Consider the following 22,865-nt stretch of genomic DNA (forward strand, 5'->3'; position numbering starts at 1 on the left):
ATTTCTATCAGAAATAGAAATCCCACAAAATAGTCTTACCACTTCATCTACACATAGCAACTCCATCTCTTCTTGTAATTTGTCAAAAGAGAATATTTCTATATCACTTATGTTCTAATATGCCACACTCTCTCCAACATGTTCACTGTATTCTCTTTTATTGGTAAACTTGCCACCATAATGTACAGTAATAGTTAAAATATCCTTGTTGCATGCCATATCAAAAATATTAATAACAAACAGAAAGATGGGTAGCAAACAAAATTTAGAAATAGTAATTTTATTTCTATTCTATAAGCTGATCAATTCTAAGATTCTGTAAATAACAAAAGATCTACTTGGCTAGCTTGTCAGCTTACCAAGTAGAGGAATACCTGATAAATTATGAATTTAAATTATAATAACCAACAAATTATTAATGGTATGCGCTGCTAAGAAAGTAGCTCATAGTTGCCCAACAACCTTCATATATGTCCAATATTACAGATTTTTGGTATTGTAGATTGGTGTGGTAGGTCATCATCATGAAATGATGTGGACCACTATAGCATAGATACCGATATATATTTATTGTTGTATAGATACCATACATGATATTATAACTTTCTATATTACTTTAGCATTTCTCACTAATCAATCTTTCTAAGTACTTATGAAATTAAACAAGACATCAATATATGTTTAGCATTTCTTTTTTCTTTTTTTGAGTAGAAGGAGAGTAGTGGTAAACCCAACTACTCACCTAAAATTTTATTTAGATAAAATATGAGTATTTAGCATTTCTTTCGAAAGTATTATCATGACAAAAAAACTGTATTATAAATATAGTTGCTACTATAAAAAAAAAATTTATTCCTACTAATTTCAGGTGGAAATAAAATAGGACAAAATATTTTGGGACCATATTGTGCTACAGAAGAAACATCTAAAAGTTTTGGGACTATACAGAAATAGACCGAAACAAATTTTTGGATCACTTTTTGCTCAAAATCACCATCAATATTTGATGTAAAAGTAATCCTGACATCATTTTTCAGATTAACTTGGGGATTCATGATGTAAGGATTAGAGATTATAGGAAAAATATCTAAAATCATAATATCTTTATGCGTACAATCTAATACAAATCGAAAATATTATCACTATCGTCGGAATCGAGGACTAGTCGCTGATGTTATTGCCAAAGGCAAACACCATCTCGTTTTAAGCTGTCGTCGGTGTTCAGGCACCAAAAAGGTCTGAAAGATTTTGAATCAGAATGAGTCAAAACTCTAATTAAAGATGGGTTAATTTGAAAAATAAAAACCACCATTCAGTTCTGCCATCATTTTTTGCTATATAAATAAATTTTTATATATAGGCAAGCTACTTCATAACTCCGTCACGATTTCGAATTAAAAAAATATAAAAATTCGATGATCTGATTGTATTAAATAAAATTCAGGATAAATTTAAAAATTCTCAAAAAATTTAAGATTTTTTTATACAATTAAGCCTATAAATTTTTACATTTTATTGATATCTATATCCATATTAATATTTATTAAATAAATATAAATATAAATATATTAATATGAATATAAATATAAATATTTTATATTAGGACGAATATACTGATGTCAAACCGAATGTACGCTCAATATCCACGATCAATCCCGATATAGAAAGTACTTGGAAGGGCTACGGACACAGCACAGAACAGCGGCACACTCGTCCCGGGCCGACTGCACGCGCCAAATGGTGGCCGCATGCGGGTCGGATGGCACCAGCGAGGGTAAGAAACAATGGGCCGGTAAGCCACCCAGCGGTGTGCACACTAGATAGAGCTACCTCCTTTCTTTCTCTCTTCCGAGGCCCGGAAAGCGGCTCCCCGCCAGCCCGCCCGCTCCCAAATCCAGAAGAAACCCATCTTAACCCTAGAATTCCCCCATTCCGCCCTCCGCGCCCCTCACCTACACGGAAATCTCTCTCACTCGCGTGTTCTTGTCTTCCTCGATTGGTCCTGTCATCGGAGACGGTCGGGAACCCTAAAGAGCGGTTCGTGGCGGCCGCGGTATCAGGTAGAGGAATCTTGAATCTTGGCCTCCTTTTGCTATTCCTTTGTGGGATTTGATGAAATGAGCCGGGAGTCGGGTGGTTGTGGGTCTTAGTCCGCGAGGTGGCGTGGATGTACTGGTTTATTGGGTTTTGGCGCTTCGCTTCTTTTGATGGGTGAAGTGCGGAAAGATTCAATCTTTTGGAGGGCTTTTTAGCGGGGATTCTGGGTTCTTGGGACGAATTTTGAGTGAGGTACGTTGGGCTTTTCTGGATATGTGGTGACAGGTTTTTGGTTTTTTGCTTTCCATGTCTATTATTTCAGGCACTTCTCTTTTAAATGTTGGTGCCGAGTAGCTAGTTTCATTGGGTTTTAGGTTGGGGGAGGGGAGGTTGGGGCGCTACTGGTTCTATCGAGATCTTTGCCAGCTCATATTTATGGATTACAACTCTTTTGAGTTTTGGTTGAGGGGAGGGAGTTTGGGGCACTACTGGTTCTATCAAGATCTTTTGCAGCTCATATTTGTGGATTACAACTTTTGGGTTTTAGGTTGAGGGGAGGGAGGTTGAGGCACTGCTGGTTCTATCTAGATCTTTTGCGGCTCATATTTATGGGATCCAATTCTTTGGGTTTTAGGTTGAGGGGAGTGGGGTTGCTGACTTGCTGTCCTCCTCATTCCATGATTGGATGGGACTGCCGGTTAATATTGAGAATAATCTGGATGTAGATGTTTATATAGATTTCTTGTAGCGTCTTCTAAAGCTACATGTAAATGGATTTTAATTTGGTAATCCATTTTATTTTTTTTTCCGTTTGATATTTTGTTCGTTTCTTTCCCTCTTTTTCATTTTTTGGTAAAACTGGGCTTATGCAGTCTTATGCATTTAGTCTTGATGCTGAAACCAGATCATTCCCTGTTTGGCATCGTTATTTTTCTCATTTTTTGTTTCTCTACAAATTTAGCGAAATATCATAAGGAGATTGATGATGAAGATAGCATTTGGAGAAAACTTCTGATAATTCTTGCTTTTATTTTCACTATTTTTTTAGTGCAATAAATCTTTCCTACCAAAATTTCTAGAGATTTTACAAAGAAATTCAAAAAAAAAAAAGAGTCCACAGTACATGTTTAAAAAATCTGGTTCATTTTTCTGGGGCTTTTGAAAACAAAACATGAAAAAGACGCTATTACCAAATACCTATTATTTATCCGAACAATGATATCTGTTCTTGAGGTTTGAAATAATATTTCTACTGAACATCTTGCAGAAGCTTATATTTATGTCATGCTTGATTTCTTTCCTCAACATCATTCTCTGATTAAGTGATTTATGATAAATTTCTTGCTGAAGTGGAATGATATTAGATGGTTGTGGTGGAAAATTCTTGCTTCTTGGAAGATGTGTGATATCAATCAGTTGATCGGCTTAAAATTCCCTGTTTCTAATATTGTACTTACATGCGGTGATTGGTATAGCTCTTTTTTTTTTTTCCAATTGTACATGTTCTTTCATTGGGTTTTGGGTCATGGGGAACATGCTTTTCTGTGATCTGTCTTTCTTTAGACTGTTCCATTACTTGGTTGAATTTGTTAATTAGCTCATCTTAAATGGTTTAGTGTGTCTTGAGATGTTTGTGTCAGGCTATTTGTTTGGCCTATTGTGTATTATTGCTTATCTAGCATTTTCTCAACTACATTTTGTTCTGTCACATTTAAATCAGACAATTTCTTATTTGCTCATTCATGTCTTATTATTTTATATTTGGCTGAGGTGAGTGCCTTTTTGCTGAATGTGCAAGAGATTTGCATCTTGGTCTGTGAAATTTCATGTTGAATTTGTAAGTTTGCAATGGTTAAAAGATCAATAAGGATATATCTTGCATAAAAAATATGACCTTTGCTTGAGTAAGTTGATTTTCCCCCTTGAATTTCCTATAAACAGTAATATTTGCTTGTACTTTATTTTCTGTAACTTGCATATTCCCATGGGCACAGAACTGGTAAACAATCTGATTCAGATTTTTGAATTACAAAAGATATTACTAGTTTTGAGAAATAGGGGAGTCAGGTCAGGAAGTCCATTTGGAACAAAAGTAAATATTAGCAAGCAGAGAAAAACCCATGCATGGAGCCTCTAGTTTGATGCTGGAGCTCGTTGCAGTGCAGGCAGATCTTTCTGTGTTGGGCATTTTGTTATTGGCACATATTGTTATGTTTCTAGGAAGGGTCCTATATCATCTTTCTAATTTTTCTCTTTCTTTTGGTAGGTCAAGCAAGTGACTTGATAACCCAATTGTATTATTAACATTCCATTGAAGCGATGCCTATGACTGCATGATTCTTAAGGAGGCTATCCCAAGAAGAAACGGGGACCAACATGTTATTGAAATGTCTATTGTTTGGTCCTCTGTTTGTTAACAAGCAATATCTATTATATAATGAGAAGTGTTTATGCTTGGGAGCATCTTTAGTTATTGTCCAGTCTCGAAACTTTGGGCTTGGAGGAGCAATCTTGTAATTTCGTCTCTATCGATATTTTTACTCTCTTTTACCTTACATACTAAGAGGCTACCATCAAATGTCAGAAAGTGAGATGGCAATTATCAAACCAGAGGTATGTCAGCTTTTGCTATAATCTCTCTTATGTTAACTTAAACCTTCATATGTATATCACATTGACCATTTTGTGCAACTATATATTTGCTATAATGATTGTTTACTGGTGCAGCAATGTACCTGGATATACTTGCCTGTAGGCTTCATTTTCAAATTTAGTAGCAGATAATTTTTGTCTATTCTTTGTATGTCTATTTTGTGCATTTTGTTTTATATCTGTAATCATCATAAGAAAAATGTTGTCACGTTCTGTAACTTTTCAGAAGTGTTCCTTTTGCATTGTTCATTGAGCTTTCCAATGTTAGTGTACCTGTGAAACCAATTATACAGTTTTTGAATGATAGAACATTCTTTCATTATACTCTAACAGGCTATGAAGTCTTATGTATGGCTCCAATGTGCTGATGGATCAATCCAGCAAGTTGAGGAGGAGGTTGCTATGTTCTGCCCCATGATATGTCGAGAAATACTTCAGACGGGCACGGGATCTTCTAAGAATTATGCCATTTCTTTACCAGAACGCGTTAACCCACCCATACTAAGCTTGATTCTTGATTATTGCCGGTTTCATCAGGTTCCAGGCCGCTCTAACAAGGTGTGATAAAGTTCAATACTTGTCTTATTGGTATCACATTCTTTTCTTTTGATAAAGTTCGATGTATTTATGGTTTTCATTAGCATAGTCCATCGCATGTTAGAGTTATCTCTGGACAGTTCCATCACTAAATATGTGTGACCTGCTACTTTGCTAGTATGATGATAATAACCATCTGCTATTGTAGCTATTATCCTGCTGTAAGATCTTTTCATATAAAGGCATACTGAAAGTTATGTATTATTTGTGCACAATCTCTTGTATTATATATTTTCTTTGTTATGTGTAGGAGCGAAAGACTTTCGATGAGAAATTCATCAGGATAGATACCAAAAGATTATGCGAGTTGACTTCTGCAGCTGACAGCCTGCAGCTAAAGCCTTTGGTTGATCTCACGAGTCGAGCGCTTGCCCGCATGATAGAAGGAAAAACGCCTGAGGAAATTCGTGAGACATTTCATTTGCCAGATGATCTTACTGAGGTTTTGTGGCATTAAATTCCTCTTTCTTTTTCTTTTTGTTTTTTTAGAGATTTTTCTCAATCATGTCATTCCTCTCTTGGTTATTTTAGGAAGAGAAGTTAGAGCCACTGAAAAATACTAATGATGACCCACGCATCAGGCTACTAAATCGATTATATGCTAAAAAAAGGAAAGAATTGAAGGAGCGTCAGAAACTAAAGGTAGTCACATTATCATGGTCTAGTGATTATTTTGGTAGAACCATCTGCTTGTTTTTCTGAAAGTATAATCCAATGCAAGATTCGCAGTATCAGTGCATACTGCCCTAGACTGGCACCGAGGGTGTATTGATTCTTGGTGCCAGTGCAACTCCCATACTGGGTGTACTGACACTGTACCAGTATATCACCAGTACAGGGTCCAGTACCAAGGTTGCAAACCTTGATCAAATGTATTTTTCACTATTAGGTCTAGATATCTAACTATTTTATTTATTATGACAAGTTTACTATGTCTTAGATTTTGACTACTTTTAAGATTTGATCTCTGAAGGCATACAAAAACTTTTTCCAGGATGTGGAAGTTGAAGAACCACGAGTAGATGAGCGTTCAGTTGATGAAATATTATCTTTTATAAATGGAGATGGAGGTAGGTGTCATTAATCTATTTTGTCCATTGAAAATTTACAACTTTTGTGTGCTGATACCAGCATTTGTTATCTGTTTCTACTTTTTGATTATGCCTGTTTTAGTTGTAAGGGCAATAACTAGTCTTCCTATTTTGTTAGAAGATTTCAATAGCTTATTTTCATCCAGCTCTTGTATCTTTGCTTGTCCATATTGACCTCAAGCCTCATACAGTTGCGACATCGGAATGATCCTTAACTTGATTATTGACTGTTGCAACATTCTGGAATGCGGGCCAATTATTATTGTCAAAACTGTTTAGCAATATGGTTTGTTATTACCTCTTGAATTGAGCTGTCATTTCTTGTTTATCATACTCCTCTACTTTGGAGCAAAGTGGTTATGGGGAGAGCAAAAATAACATTCTTATGGAAATTTCTGTTGATATTAAACATAAAAGATCATACTTGTCTAGGTCTAGATTATTGCTTCATATTGTTTATCATGTAAGTTGCTTAATTTTGAGAGATTTAAGGAAAATATTCACTTGTAAGTTGTAACCCTTAGGGGTTGTTTGCTTGTTAGATTTTACCTATGCTCACACAAAACCTAGAATTGGTGAACTTTATTAAGACGGTTGATTGGTTACTTTCTAGTATTATTTTGGACACTGGCTTTTAGTACAACCAAAAAATGACTTCTATGAGAATCAGGGACTCCCACATTGTTAGTCTGCACAAAATCAATTTTTGTGATTGTATGTTCTTAGGAGTCCATATATAGTTAAACCATCTGTTAGTGCATTTTGGATAGCCAATCGCATCTTGTTGCTAAAGTAGCTCTTGATTCTTTTAGGACTCGTTTGGTTGATGGGAAGTGGAGAGGGGAAGAGGCAATTCCTGAGAAGTGAAGAGGAGACTTCTTGTTTGGTTGGAGTTTTAAGAGGAGAGAGAGTGGAAAAAGCTTTTCTCATGGAAAGTCACTTTTCATATTTCATAGGAAGTGGAAACCATGGGGGATGTGGGTTTTGGCACTTCCTATGGGATGGAAAGTGATGATATTTTTTTTTCTTTTCCAAAATACTCTTTTAAGATCCACGGCTAAGATTTTGCATAATATCAATTGATGATTAGGATGAAATACTGAATAGTGATATAATATTATATTAATACTATCCTAATATTTATATGAATATAATATTAATATTAAATTATAATATTTATTATATTTTAATATTTACATTAATATAATATTTTTAGTGATAGGTGATGGAAATTTGATTTGCGGCCCTATTTGGGTATTTTTGGGATAAAAGAGGTATGATGTGGAACATGTAAACCAGGGTATTGATGTGCCATTTGTTTGTAAAGGACAAGGTTTAAAATCTTGGTATTGGTACCATTGCTGGTTGGATGTTGGTAATCTAGTTGGTATCGGCATAGTAGAGGTGACACTAGCTTTCATGTGTTGGTTTGGTAGCATATCGAGGGTCTATTAAATATCAATCTATCATTGGTATGGTGTAGTATGACCAACCTAGATTGATACAATACTTAATCCTTGCATGAAAGAGATGAGTTGTGTGCCAAAAAAAAAAAATAATTAATCAAAGCTTCTAAATGTCATAGTGCAAGATTTCATGAAATTATAATATTGTAACAACCCAAGATCTCATCCAAAAAGGCTAGGCCGAAGGTGTTATTTGGGTTTTTGTATCATGTATAAGTACTCAAGATCTATCAAAATCCTTATATACTTCCCCCATTTAAGCCTTAACATCTTTGCCAGGTTCATATGGGAGTGCATCCTCGCTAGAGCTTAAACCGGGCTCATCAAAAAATTCAATGCCTTGTTCTGATACCATTTGTAACAACCTAGGACATCGCTTTAAAAGACTACTGAAAGGTGTTATTTGGATTCCTTGGCTCTATATAAGTATCCAAGATCTATGCAGTGTATAGTCAATGTGGGACTAAACACATGCTCATATAGATCTTCACATATTTCCTCTGTTTAAGCCCTGGCATTTGTGCTAGTTTAAGGGTTCAAATCCATTGAAATCTAATGACAAGTACCAACAAATCCAGTTACAAACACCACTATTAGCTCGTGGTCAATATGGGCTCGTGTTGTGGTGACTTGCAGTCTATATGGGCCTCTAGATGGGTCCGCTTTGATACTATGTATAACGACCTAGGACCTCACCTGGAAAGGCTAGTTGGAAGGTGTTATTTGGGTTCTTTAGTCCTGAACAAGTATCCAAGATATATTTGGTACATAGTCGATGTTGGACTACATATGTCCACATTGATCCTAACAAATATGACCGACCAAGTGTTAAGATGCACAATAGATGGGTTGGGGCTTCACTGTTTATTTCTTTATACCTCTCCCTCCCTCCCTCTCTCCCTCCCCCGCTGTCTTCTCTCACTCTCATGTGCATGTACAGCAGCATTCCACCCTTCTACCAATATACCTCCCTTTCGCCATTGCATACATGTACTCAAATTTGCAATTATCTCTCTTTTTAAAATAATGTTCTTTGTTGTTTTTTAAATGATATTGTAACTATATAAATTATTCCTGGTACTCTTTCAGTAAGAGTTGGGATGCAATTTTCATTTGAATTTTTATTATATCATTAAAATATAAGCTGAACAACATTTTTTTAGTATGAAAAAATGAATCACCAATGGATATACTATGCTCTATCTGCAGTCTCATTCAATTATTATTTGACTGTCCTTAGTTTCTAGGTCATGTTTGCGTTAAACTGGACCTCATAAATTCATCCCTACACTTTCATATCTTGGGCTATGCTAAACATTCATATGAGGTGATATTCATATGCAATGAGAACAGTAAGAACACCTAATGGAGATTGAGTTCTGGATTCAGATATCTAGATTTTAGGTTTATGGGAGTCTTTGAGTGATGAAACCTTGAAATGGTGTAGATAAAACCCTTATTTATAGCAAACTAGTGGACGTGGTCAAACATATTTATTATTATTCTGGGTTTCGTGAAGAGAGGGTTTCTGGTAATAGGAAATGTTTGGCATGGTAACTAGCTATATAGTCATTAATATTGGGGACTTCCATTGGGTGATATAATATGTCAGCTTGCTTAGATATTTATATGTATTTAAAGTGTGTTGATGGGCATATGTCTAGATATTTCTTATATGAATAAATTTATCTTTATCCATATATATTGGTTGTATAGATATGAAGAAGATCCAAATTTCAGTTGAATGCTAAAAACAATATGACCATGTCTGATATGGTATCCTTAAATGATTTGATCAGGAAATTCACAGTATTTGGAGTCTTAGGTTTTTTTCTCTACTAATCTTTGAAGTACAAATTAAGTACTCTTTCCTTTTATATAATTGCTTAGTCAAGGTTTATGATAATTATAACCTGTGAACTATTATAAGAAATTATTACCCAAACTCATGACAATGTCTCATTTAAATTTTTTCTTTAATTTTGATGTTTTTTCCTGCCTTCTTCTCTGGGCAGGTAATTTTTATTTTTCCTCTTATGTGCGTGCTTTTATACTGCATTTTGTTCCTATATGTTTTGCCTTTTCTTCTTCTTCTTCTTCTTCATTTTTTTTCAATATAAATTTTTTTCTTTCTTTTGTATTGGAATTTCCCTAAATTTAAGTTCTTGCTGTGTTGTCTGCTGAAATAACTTATCTGCTGTTTGCTTAAGCCAAAATCTTGAAAATGTGGAATTGCATTATGGCTGGAGATCATGCAAACATTACTTATTTTTGGCCTTCTCAAGTGAAACCAAGAAAACTGGTCTTCTGGGGGAATCAAGAAAGTGTGCCTTTTCTGTTGAAATATCTTGATACCTTGACTGTTTGCCTAATTGGCTGTCTTTTCTGAGTTTTTTATTTTATTTTATTTTTAATTCTTTGGCTTTTGTAAACTAAGAATGAAGAAAGGCATGATTTATGATTACCTATATGCAAATCAAGGACTTGAAAGCACCTAAATCATGCAGGTATCCTGGTTTCTGCTCTGGAATCTGCTGTCTTAGTGGATGATTTATGGTGATATATGATGGAAGGTTTGCATGGTTGAGTTACTAGTTAAGGAGGAATTAATGTTGAACACAACATTTCGTAGTTTACATTTTTTTTTTGTGTGTGTGCGTGCGCGTGTGTCAGTTTTCAGTTTTTGTAATATAAAATTACATATTTTGATGTCCAATGGCATCTTCTTGGAGTATGGTGTTGAATACAGCAAATTTCTGTGAAATGTGATTTTTTGTTTTAATTCAAAATATGATGGTCTTGTTGAAGTTGTGATGTTAATTGAAACTTAATTGATCAGTTATGCATTCAACATCATTGATAACGCCAGCTATCGGATCGTGACTTTATCTATTCAGAATTCTGCTTGATTGACATTGGTTCTTGTTCAATTTCACTTTTGACAGACTCAAAGAGTGCTAAAGCTTCTAAGAATAAAAAGAAAAATAGGAGAAAAAAAGAGCAAACAAAGGATCCTTCTAGAACTGACTCTGAGAAATCACACAAGAAGGTTACCAATATACTCTTTGCTTTTCTGATGATGCATTTTCATTTCAACTGTATGTTGTAGATGTTAATACATTTTTCCTATATATTTGTGTGTTAGGATGCATCAACTCTTTCTTTGGTCATAAGTGAAGCTGGTGGTAGTTATTCTCCGAGTTCAAGTCGAGCTTCAGAAATACAGCACAATCCTGAAGATGCTTTTGCCACGAGGGTTGATTTTGAAGATGGCGATGTAGACGATGGGTTGGATCCTGCAATGAAAGAAGAGCTTGACAGGTGAGTGCTGTCTGTTTGAGCATGCTTGGTGCAAACCAGTTAACTTCATTTAAGCTCACATTTTGTGTTCTTGCAGGCCTTGAGTTTTGACATTTTTCTTATCAAATGAAGCTAGTATGATGTGGGCTTATTTAGTTGTGTTAATCGTATATGCTTTCATAACTATGCATGTCTCATCATTCAAATTACTTGTTTCTTATAGTTTAGTGTTTGGACTCAAAAACAAGAGATTGTACTTATGAAGCCAATATATTTTTTTTCTTTTTACTTGTCAGACTGTCTTGAGATCTGCATTCTTTGTCTTGAGATATGCACTTCATTTGCAGTTCATACCTCCTGTCTCTTACTTATGAAATTCCTCCAAGTCTCGAAGAGGATCTGGACATTTCTCCTATGTCTTCTATAAGGAGTAATATATGGAAGATAGGTGTCTTTCTTGCAACCAATGTTATTGATGAAAAAGGATGACATGGTTATAAGGTTTCTTCAAAAAAAATTTCTGAGGTCATGATTGTTAAAGGATTATGAAGATGTACAGCAAATGTACTGTGGGCACTAGCTGCTGTGCTTGCTTGATGTAATGCATGCAAGATATTTATGGGCAGAGAACCCATCCTTGGTTTGAGCCTACATTGTCAAGATCTGGATCAAGTTGTAAATTCGGGCCCCGGGGGGTGGTGGAGGTGGTAGATGGAATGGATCGTGAATCTGATTATGAAAGTAAGGTTTTTTACCCTCTGATTTTTCTGGGAAATTCCTGAATATAAAAGAATGTGGAATTTGAAATGAGTCAACTATAAAGTAGATGAATGGAGAATATAAAGCATATATACAGCCAGTCTAGTTTTCATCATTTTAGGCCCCTATATTTCTAGTGAAACAAACTTTTTGTTCGGTTATCCAAGATATTTATATACCATTTTCAGTTTAATTATTCTTTTACGTAGAATGTCAGGGTAAGATTTTAGCATGTGGTTGTAAAATACGGCACTTGCACTTTTTTTTTGGAAAAAAAACTCTATAAACTCCAATAACAGACTGGCTGATTTTACTTTATTAGTGATAATTTAAGAACCACACGGTCAAAGAAACTATAGAAAATGGGCCTATGCATGATTTAGCATGTAAATAATATTATCAAATTGGATGATGTGATCCAAACCAAGGATGGCAGAACTGTTTTGGATAGGCCTGCCAGTCGACAATCAGTATGGTCTGGTACCAATTTGTATCATACCAAATTGCAGTGTGCTGGAACTACAGGGAGGAAGAGGGAGGGTGTTGGAGAGGAAGGAGGGAGAGGGGGGAGAGGAAGGGGAGAGAGCGGGGGAGAGAGGGAGATAGGAGTGAGAGAAGGGACCCACCAAGAGGCCACAGCTGAAGCCACCACCTCGACTCTCTCACCCACAACCTCGTCCAATCCGCCACTGCTGTCGCATCCAGGGGTGGTACCGCCCTCTCCACCATCTTGGCTGCTGGCCTCCGCAATCAAAAAACATCATTCTTTCATGGGAGAGCAGGAGCAAGGGGAGCAGAGAACTGAGCCCTTGCCTTGGCCCCAGCGAGTGAGAAAGAAGTGACTACGACTTGAAGGGCCATTTTGAAGAGTTGCTGGAGAGAGGTCCCTTTGGAGTTTTGAAGGGCCAGAGGAGGATGTGGACAAGGGGAAGGAGAGAGAGGGCGCAGGAGGCGGCAAAGGGGTTGGAGGAGGGTTTTGAGGATGCAAGGGGGAAATTGCGACATGAACTGTTAGGATTGAAGGGACTTGGGTTCAGCTTGTCTCTTGAATAGGGCTTCTCTCAGACTGAGGAGGGGGTTTTGGTGAGGGTTTGGCCTGTTTACCAAGCTGATGGGGTGAATCATCTCGGTTCCTGGTCTATTCGGTATGGAACACCCCAAACTAGGTAGTTCAGGACAGTACGGCCAACCTTGGTCCAAGCAAATGTATAGTCTGTCTTATGGATCTAGATCTTGTGGCTTGATCCAAGGATGGGATCCCGATTGTTTAGGATCATTTTGATCCATTTGTAAGATTGAGACAACAATGATGAGCATGCAAGTGAAATTCAATTTTCTTTACTATGATTTATAAATCCTTAAACATGGATCTGATGGGACTTATGACAATTGTCAAGTAGTTGAGGATTATCACAGTTCATAAAAATTTAGTTAGATGTTTAGTGCCCTTCGGTTTTACCAATTGCATCCTCTTTCTCATTCGAGGCATACTGTAAGATGAAAGTACAGAATCTGATACATACGTTTTTCCTTTTATACAAGTGGATCAGGTTCAAGAAAGAGATGATATTTGTATCCAATAGGTAGGAAATTTTAATTCAATCGCATTGCATTCTGTGATTTATATAGAATCATTTAGATTCTTGGAATTATGTTTGAATTTAGGATACTAAGGTTGGGCTATACAATTGTTCTTTTTTCATAGTTGAAAAAATTTAGCCTATAAGGATAGGAGATGAGGGTGGAGCTATAGGGCGAGAAACATCTGAGTGATTACCACAAAATTTGGGTAATTGTGAGCTTAGAAGTTGGGGATGCTACCAAAATAGTCTTCATGAGCTCATTTACAAAATGAACCGAAAAATAGATATTATTCACTGAACGGCCCTTTAAGACTCAAATTTGAGCCAATAAAGGAGATAAATCTGCAGAAAAAGTTTGGTGAAACCAACATTTTTGTGACAGAATTTGTTGTGGATGATGGAATCACGTGGAATCATGGTAAGTTGTGACTTATTTGACATTTCTAAACAGGATGTTCCTTTTTGTTTTTTCTGGGGTTAATGTTTCTAGGTAGATTATATTCAGAAACTCTTTGCTTTTATGTCAGGAGCTCGGTTTTACCTATTGTATCATTACAAGTCTTTGTATAAACTGACAAAGAAGGACCATATGTGATGTTGATCTTTTGATATTGGATTTGAAGTTTCTTTTCTGTGAGTTATTTGTTGTCTGATGGATCAAGTCCATGCCGGTGAATATGCAATTCAGTTCATGGCATGGGCTTGTGATACTCGTTGATATTATTCTTTAAGAGGATATAATTTTCAATTATCTTTATTTGTCTCTTTCTGTTGTTTATGTTTAAAAAAAATTACAATTTTTTAAATGCTATTCCGAAGCATCACATACATAAGATTGTTGGGTAATCCTTCATAAGTATAATTTTGAAGATGTAACATGAAGAGTTATCCAAAAACCCACAAACAACATATCAAAAGTTGCATGAAATGCAAACCAATTCTTATGAAATTTATCAAGGAACATATCTTGAAGAGATAGCTCGTAATGCACAAAAAGGAATGTTGGACCATTTTTTGGTTTTTTAACTTATTCTTTTATATAGGGTAAGCCAGCAACTCTTACCCATTTAAGTCATTTGGAACATCTAATATGTTTTCTTAATGTCCTATTTACTATTGAGCTTCAAGTATGTCATTATCATTATTGTTGTTATTATTGACATTATCATCATCGTGTGTGTGTGTGTGTGTGTGTAGCCAAGTCTTGCTTCGCATCTCCATTGTCCAATGTAGACTTGACTGGTTCTGAGTGTAGATCCACTCAAATATAGCCAAGTCTAGCTCTCCCCCCTCTCTTTCTATATATGGAGAGAGAGAGAGAGTTAGGCTAGAATCAGATGAACCGGAGTTGGATTTAGATCCGGTTAGGTCAAGACTTTATAATAGGGGTCCTACATCAATGATCTAAGCCATTGAATGTGATAGGCTAGGGGTCTTCAAATCATATGATTTTTTATGTGCAAGCGGTTTTGGAGTAGTAGATCATATCCAATGGCTTAGATCATCAATGTAGAACCCCCATTGTCCGGTTTTGACTTGACCAGATCTGAGCTCAAATCCAATTGACCTTACCCAAATATGCCCTTATATATATATATGTATATATATATGTATATATGTATATATATATGTATGTATGTATGTATGTATATATGTATATATATATGTATGTATATATGTATATGTATATATGTATATATATATGTATATGTATATGTATATTCATGCATACATACACATATATATGTGTGTTCATGCATACATGCATACATACACATATATATGTGTACATACATACATACATGCACTACAGACACACACACACAGACACACATACACACACAGACATACACATATTTGTATATCTATATATACATATACATACATATGTATGTATGTATATGTATATATGCATAGATATACATACACACACATATACATATATATACAGTTATATTTCATGACCTACTTCCCACTGATTACTTTTTGGCAGTTGAGGCATTTAGCTGATATGACACGACATGTCTCTTTTGCATCTATAATCCATGTATCTTTATTTTGTTTTCCATGATTAATGCAGAGAAGTGGAAGATTTTGCTAGGAGATTGAACTCTGATTGGCCTGAGAGAATGCAAGAAATTTTATCTTTAAGCCAAGAAAGAAGGGCTGTTCCAAATTTAATGAATGGGAATGGCTCCCTTCGAAGATACACAGGTCTAGTTCTTTTCTCCTTTATTTTTCTCTTTTCTGATAGATTGCATGGGATTTTAGTTTTTATACCTGACATTCTTAATCTTCCTTTAGTAATATGTCAGCCTTTGAATTAACTTCTACTAGAGGGTTGGTGTCATTTTAGGTTCACGTACCAAGTAATGTGCTTTGAGGAGCTTCTTCTGACAATATTTTATAATCTCTGCTAGGTTATTCTTGTGTAACATGTTTATTCATTCTTACATCTAATAAAGTTTATTCTGCTCAAAAAAATTCCCTGGTCTTTTATTCTTTTCAAATCTGTGTTGGCAAACCTGTTTACTTAAGTGCTAAAATTTATTTTGTGTATAGTTATTATTGGTTACATAATCCCACATGATAAATAAAATTGGAATTGTAGCTAAAATTAATTTCTAAACCATCTTTTTATTGGTTACATTATGTTAAACTGTAGCATGAGAATTGGGATCACACATAGCCTTCGTATAAAAAGAGTTCCTCATACTGGAGGAGAATTGTTTTGGTGCTTAAGATATGGAGTTTGTCTCAAAACCATTCTATTTTACCCACATGTGGTTGAGTTGCTTAAAAGTTAAAAGCTGGCCCCTGTATATATATACTGCTTACAGCTTTTGACTTTGGGATCATCACGTACCATGGAACATTATTATAATTAAAATAGTGACCTGCCTTGCTGATTTCTTTTTACTAGATAACATCTGTGAGAATTTCTGGCTAATTTCTTTTTCAATAGTATTCTTTCTTGTCCCATGCAGCCCCCCTGCTAACATAAACATATTTGTCCAAGATCCACCTGTAGGTCTTGACAACTTGCTAACACACACACACACACACACACACACTCATGGTGCACCCTAAATCTTTTCCATCAGTTCATGCACTGTATGAAATGATATGATGTGTACATTTTTTATCATCGAAAAAGTTCCACCGTCTCCCTCAGTGTATCACATTAGTTTTTGTGATTGCCTCTAACTTCTTGTCCTCTGGATCTTGGACAACTAGAGGTGATTCACTGCCAGATTTGAAAGTTGTTCCAGTTCTTCTATCATTCTCAAAGGTTTAAGAACTGTGACCTCACTCTATATATGTCAATAAAAACTTCCAAAAATCATATAAGTGATGTTTATGTATTTTGTTTATTGTGTCAGATCCAAGCAATACTTTTCATAAGGGTCCAAGTAGGTGTCTTTTATTGTTATTATCTCCTCACCTTCACTCTACATGTCAACAAAAACTTCTAAAACTCAGACATGTGATGTTTATGTGTCTTGTTTATCGTGTATGGATTCTTTTTAACACTTCCAATTTTCTGTTAGCATCACTCAAAGCAATACTTCTCACAACAATCCAAATAGGTGCTTTTTCTTGTTATGAGCTCCTCACTAACCTTGTTATGATTGGGCCCAATGGTTCTTGTCACTTTCTTGAATTTTGTCTCCCAACTCCATCCATGATATCCGATTGTATTGTTGATAATATATTAAGTGCTTGTTTGGATACTGGTTATGTGAAGTTAGGAAGTAGTTAGCAGTTTTGCCATCCAAACAAGAGCCCAAAATGCGAGATGAGTTTAATCGGTCAACGCTTCAGAAAGTAGGCTATCCTGGTTATCTCATTGGAGGAGGGTGAAATAAAGTTAACTGCTTCTGGAGAAGTGATGTATTCTACTGGTTAGAGGAAGATGTGGATAGCATTATTTAATACTCAACATCTTATTTTGTAATATGGCATTGAACTATGCCATATTTGTGATTGTCTTAAACATTCATTCTTAGTGTTAGATCCTTGTTCAATGGAAAGCCATTCTAGCTCTTGTGGTACTAATCAAATTGTACTAAACATATCCTATCTTTTATTTTCCCTATTAACATCAGTCTTCAAATAGGCTTAGTCAATGATGTGGTTTTGTGCGATAGTGCAGCATTGGAACTCTTCAGAAGCTTAAAACATAGAACAGTGCCAAATTCGACATAAATGGTTATTGTCATAGTGAAACAGGGGACTTGTTTTATGTGGGGAAAAAAAAAGTTTAAAGGCTGCCTAGCATATTAGGAATTATTTTGGTGCAGGCTATGTGGTCATTTGATGAGTTGTGCAAATCCCCAAATCCCTTATTGCACATGGAGATGGACTTGCTGGTGAAACCAGTCTCAGTTCACTCTGTTTGGGCTCAATTTATGTTACATTTTGTTTTGTGTGGCTTGGCCCTTTTTTTTTTCGTTCTCTACTTGATACATAGTGAGAAACTGAATCTTAGTTAAAATATTGATGAATATAATCTATTAAAGGTAAGCAAGAAATTACAAATGCCAGAAGAAGTCAGGGAAATAAATATGAGCTAGAAAGTATGACTGAGCCTTTTAGAAAGAGATTGGGCAATATCTATAGATTAAACATTGGAAAATATCAGTCATCAATTCTTTATATTAATACCAGTGCATCTGCCCGAGTTTGACATATGCCATCTTATGGAATGAATTAGAGAACAGACAGCATTAACGTTGGCATATACATATACGTGAAATGTGCATGATTGTATAGGAATTTAAGATATTGAACATGAGCCTGTCAGGCATATAGCTTCTGTTGGATTTACTACTACCTCAATTTACAGCCTTTTCTTTTGCCAAACAACCAATTTGTGCTTTGACGTATGATAGGCTCAGCATTTCTTGAAGCCTCAATGCAGATTTCATTCATATGCAGGGTTGGACAGGGGATAAATTGTTAGGCTGAATTTGGCACCATGGATTTCACATGATTCATACGTGGATGCATCTGATTTGGTGGGGTCCTGAGAATGCCATTGGCAGAATTTTTTGGTTGGTTGCTGAAATGCCATCTCGAGTCGGAGCATGTAACATAGTGATATGCCAGTGTTCATGTGAGAGCTCTTTGAGCTGGATGAGCCCTTGCCCCAACCATTGCAAGGGGCTGGCTCTCCATTTGGAGAATCTGTGTTTTTTTCACTTCATTCGCACTCCTGTGTGGCCAATTTTCATGGGTAATTAAAATTATCAGTAGGGAATAAAAGGTTAGAAAATTCAATATGGTGCTTCTTGCTTACATCTGGAAATAACTGATTGTCGCCTCTGTGCTTCGTTTTCTATATGTCCGCTACTTATTGCTATGTGAAGCCTGCCTTTGTTTTTTAAGTTTAGCTTGTTTAAACATTGAAACTTAAACTGTGACACCTCTAGTCGAAACATTTGATAGTGAATGCTAAGGGGTAGGAAAATATGTTATGACGAATGATTAACTCGGGTTATTTAAGGTAGTTCCATTCTGCTCGGTATCATGTTGAAAGGATACTTCTGTGGCAATGTTATCCTTTTCTTAAAAAATAAAAAATGTGTAATTTACTCCATCTATTATTTAACCAACTAGGGATATATTTGATCAAAATAGTTGGAGATCTATTGGAATCTTGGGTGGGGACTTGAAATGTTAGTGTTTTATCCCTGAGAATTGGAGGCTCCTGTTGGTCCTCGGGCTTCTTTTTGATTTGTTTTTGCTTGAAAACATTATTAGGTATTCTAGTTATTAATGGACCATCAAATATGTGGATGACTTGAACCTTGCTTGTTGCTGGGAGATGCGGGGTTTAAATATTCTAGTGGATGCCTATAAGATGAAGTGGTCTGTGTGAGATCTGCATGGATGGATCTGAATCATCCGGTAGTTTTCATGTGCCCTGTTGTCAGAGGTGAGTTAGCCTTTTCTGCAATCCATGCTTTGGGTTGTAAACAACTGTGTCCGGATCCAACTTTATTTTGAAGACTCAATATGTTGATGATGGTGGTTCCAACTGCTCAAGGGAGCATTCCTTCAATTATTGCTCCAAGGCTTCAGGTAGTAGTTGATCACCCTGGTAGGAGCTAAGGTCAGCATGGAGAGAGCACATATCATTTTGTTGTGATAGTAAAAGTGATTCGAGTACACTGGTAGCAATTTGACTAATGTGCTGTATGTCAAGACATGGATTAATCATACATGCAAGACTTGTTTGCAGAATTAGTGGTAGGATCTTGGCTGAGTGGTTGGTATGCTTCTCTATTTTGGTCGTCTTCATCTTGGATCCTATCAGCCGTGCTCCACGATTTCAAAACTAGTGATTCGATGACATGTTTCTTTTCATGATAGTCATCATGATGATCACACAAATCACCAATTTTGCAGTGAAAGTTAAGAACGATGCATAGAGGTTGGAGATGAATTCTTCGTCGGACAATTATATGTGGGTTAAGCCTGTTGCCAAGGACACTTTAAGCATTTGAAATCATCTTTTATTTGCGCACAGATATCAGGGGATGATAAAATGAATAGCTATTTGGAAAATGGAGAATATTCTGTCATTTGCTGTCTTTCAGAACAAAGAGAACAGTATGCTGTATACTGAGGAAGCATTCAGCAGCCAGCTGGTTGAAATTTGAAAGGAGAACTGAGCTAAACAGTCATTGCCAAGGCCAACGGCTTGGAGAATACCATTGACAGAGAGAAACAACATGAGCTGAGAACTCTCCATGCACAAAGTAAGCCTGCACTACCTTTTTTTTTTCTGCTTTCTATTTTATTTGCTCCTGGCCATTGTCTCTGTATATGCCTGGTGGCAGCAAAAAGCTGAATTTGAACGACCTTAATCTTCACATGTAGCATAATGCATGAGGTACTTTAATGCTTTGCCTTAATGAAAACCCAAGGAGGAGAAGAAAAATACTCTATTATGAGTTGAGAGAATTATCAAGCATTACATGGTAAGCTCTGGTAACCTGTCAACGAACATACAGTGATGAGCTCTCTATGAGATATTAAGATCCCTGCACACATAGTATGCCTGTGGTTTTTTTTTTTTTTTTTGGTTTGGTAGGACAAACATATGTTTTTCTATGCACTTTAAGATAGCTGGAAAAAGCCATGTACAAGAGGAGTTGTAGTTCCAAATATGTACTAGACCAATGGAGGATACCATGTATCTTACTCTATATGGAGACAATAAGGATTGTTGGTTGACAGAGTATGCAATACATGGATTATGGAGAAGAAGGGAATGATGTTATGAGCCCTCTCCAGAAACCATGAATTTACCATGAGTAAACAAAAATTTACTACTAGTTCTCATGATGTAACTATTGTTATTCATAGTGCTCAAAAAGAATAATTGTAAGTTGGTTGGTATGACTACTCTTGTATGTAAACTCACCAGAATAATTCTTAAAATAACCCTAATATGGAAGATCAATTAAGTCCAGACAACAAGTACTACAGCCTCTTCAAAATCCAGAATGTTTATCCACATCTCAAGTTTGTTGTCTGACCTTTGATCCCTGAGCACCATTACAAGAAAAATAGCTAAAACTTGTCCAACAACATCAGTATGACTGAAAAGAGCACTCCCTAAAATGGAACTAGAAGCTAGTTTTGTGAACTAGGGAGAGACTTTCCATCTGCTACACTTCTATCTAGCCACTCTAAAGGGTACCAATATGCGAACAAGGTTCTAGATTTAAATGTCATGTGTTTATACATTTGAAATGGCCTGCACTCCAGTTACCAAGTGCATCATTCAACGGTAACCATCTTTGGGAAGTTGTTTAATAATGAGACGTCATGTTCTGTTTGGAGCACTAATTTTTCCCTTTCTTACTCTTCTGAAAGGCCTCTTTGGATGTCAGACACTGCGCTCTTCAAATATCACCCACATGAGTGTGAGTTGATGAATAGGGAAAGGGAAAGAAGAGAAAATGTGAGGTATATACAAAGGCCATTGCACTCAGTTTCAAGTTCTTAGGACACTAAAATCCATACGATAAGATGATTTTTCACTATCCCAAAGAATTTGAGATATTAAAATCTACAGATTCCTCCAATCCTCGGATTTCATTGTCCTCCCACCGTTTTCTTTTCACACAAAAAAAGAGAGAAAAACTTCCCTCTTGCAGGAAATACATTGCACGGATAAACTGGTTGGATGCTAGATTTACCCTAAAATAGTGACGATATCAGTTAGGATATAATCCATGATTGAAAAGTTTATACAACTGGACTGCAACATGCATCAAGCGTTGAACTCTGAAATAATGTTGAGGGGTAGGACTTCTCTCAACAAACCTTAAATATATGGTACTTCATCAAAAATAATGAAAGCCACTCTGGAAATTTTATGGAAAAAAATGATTGACATAGGGACAGCATTTGAAATGTAGAATGAAGGTACTGATGAAATTAGTACCCCTTAGTATACCTGTCACCAGAATTACAGTATGTGTACAAATGGTTTTCGTTAATAATATTACTTATGATAAAAGCCCTCAGAATTAGCGCACCTACTTTTGTTGCAGGATCGGAAAATAGGATTTGGAATTTCATACTCCGACAGGTCTAAAAGAAGTGTTCCGAATTTATTGGTTATGAAAGAAAGAATGAGATAATTGCATGTGAAAGCTATAATCTAGATAACATGCTGATGTGAGTCTTACTCAAGCAACCATTTTCTGTTCCCAACCTATTCAACGACTTTAGTCCCTCAAACTTCACAGATATGTATTAAAATGATCCAAAGAAGGCACAGTCGAAAGGAAAAGTTGTAAATAAAGAAGCTACGGAGGTTGACTTATCTAAGCTATGCGCTAGGGCTCTCTTAATACAAGCATTTGATACACAATAGTTTGTTGCCTTGAACCCATCATTTGGTACAAATAGTCGGTACTTCTTGTATGTAGAAACTGGCCCTTCCAATTGGCTCTGCACTTTCTAAAGCTATAAAATTGTTACGAATCGACAGCAGAATTGCAATCTCAGTCTAGATCCTTTCACTGGCCTGCACGGTTTGTCACTTTAGGCATGGATAACATATGAAACTGAGTATAGTTATTTGAACCGCTACAAATTAGACCATGGGAAGCCATCTTGTCAATATTGCAATCTCTTCCAGTTGATCTGTATAAGAGCTTTGAAGTGCTTGCTTGTAAATTCATTTATGTTTTACAGAATCTTCCTTTTTTTTTTTTTGGTCACATACAAGTAAAAGATAAGTAAGCACTTGATGTTGGAACTACGTACATTGTGACTTTGATTTGTCGAGAAGATAACATCTTTAGTAAATTCGGCCAAATTTCCACTGACTGTTTCTTTCCTAACAACAGACT

General features: G+C 36.0%; 1 protein-coding gene across 3 annotated transcripts; it reads left to right on the top strand.

Moving 5' to 3' along the window:
- Positions 1-1,765: 1,765 nt before the first annotated feature.
- LOC105042907 (SKP1-like protein 21) lies at positions 1,766-20,831 on the top strand. Of its 3 annotated transcripts, none has more exons than XM_029263923.2 (10): positions 1,766-2,060; positions 4,304-4,650; positions 5,023-5,247; positions 5,537-5,728; positions 5,818-5,928; positions 6,281-6,356; positions 10,789-10,892; positions 10,989-11,164; positions 15,566-15,699; positions 19,252-19,893. In XM_029263923.2, the coding sequence occupies exons 2-10, from the start codon at positions 4,615-4,617 to the stop codon at positions 19,293-19,295; spliced, it is 1,098 nt and encodes a 365-aa protein (XP_029119756.1). In that variant the 5' UTR covers positions 1,766-2,060; positions 4,304-4,614; the 3' UTR covers positions 19,296-19,893. The 3 variants fall into 3 exon arrangements, with proteins under 3 accessions (XP_029119756.1, XP_029119757.1, XP_010918576.1); XM_029263924.2 differs by lacking the exon at positions 19,252-19,893 and adding an exon at positions 19,900-20,831 and having other exon boundaries at positions 1,768-2,060; XM_010920274.4 differs by lacking the exon at positions 19,252-19,893 and adding an exon at positions 18,427-18,770 and having other exon boundaries at positions 1,775-2,060.
- Positions 20,832-22,865: the final 2,034 nt, after the last annotated feature.

This window comes from Elaeis guineensis, chromosome 4, assembly GCF_000442705.2.
Source record: "Elaeis guineensis isolate ETL-2024a chromosome 4, EG11, whole genome shotgun sequence".
NCBI classification, from domain to species: domain Eukaryota; kingdom Viridiplantae; phylum Streptophyta; class Magnoliopsida; order Arecales; family Arecaceae; genus Elaeis; species Elaeis guineensis.

Excerpts from the sequence above, each read along its gene's own strand:
- LOC105042907 (XM_029263923.2), top strand. The coding sequence starts at position 4,615 with ATGTCAGAAAGTGAGATGGCAATTATCAAACCAGAG. Across the intron at positions 5,929-6,280 it reads AGGAGCGTCAGAAACTAAAG|GATGTGGAAGTTGAAGAACC; the intron begins GTAGTCACATTA and ends AACTTTTTCCAG. Across the intron at positions 11,165-15,565 it reads ATGAAAGAAGAGCTTGACAG|AGAAGTGGAAGATTTTGCTA; the intron begins GTGAGTGCTGTC and ends TGATTAATGCAG.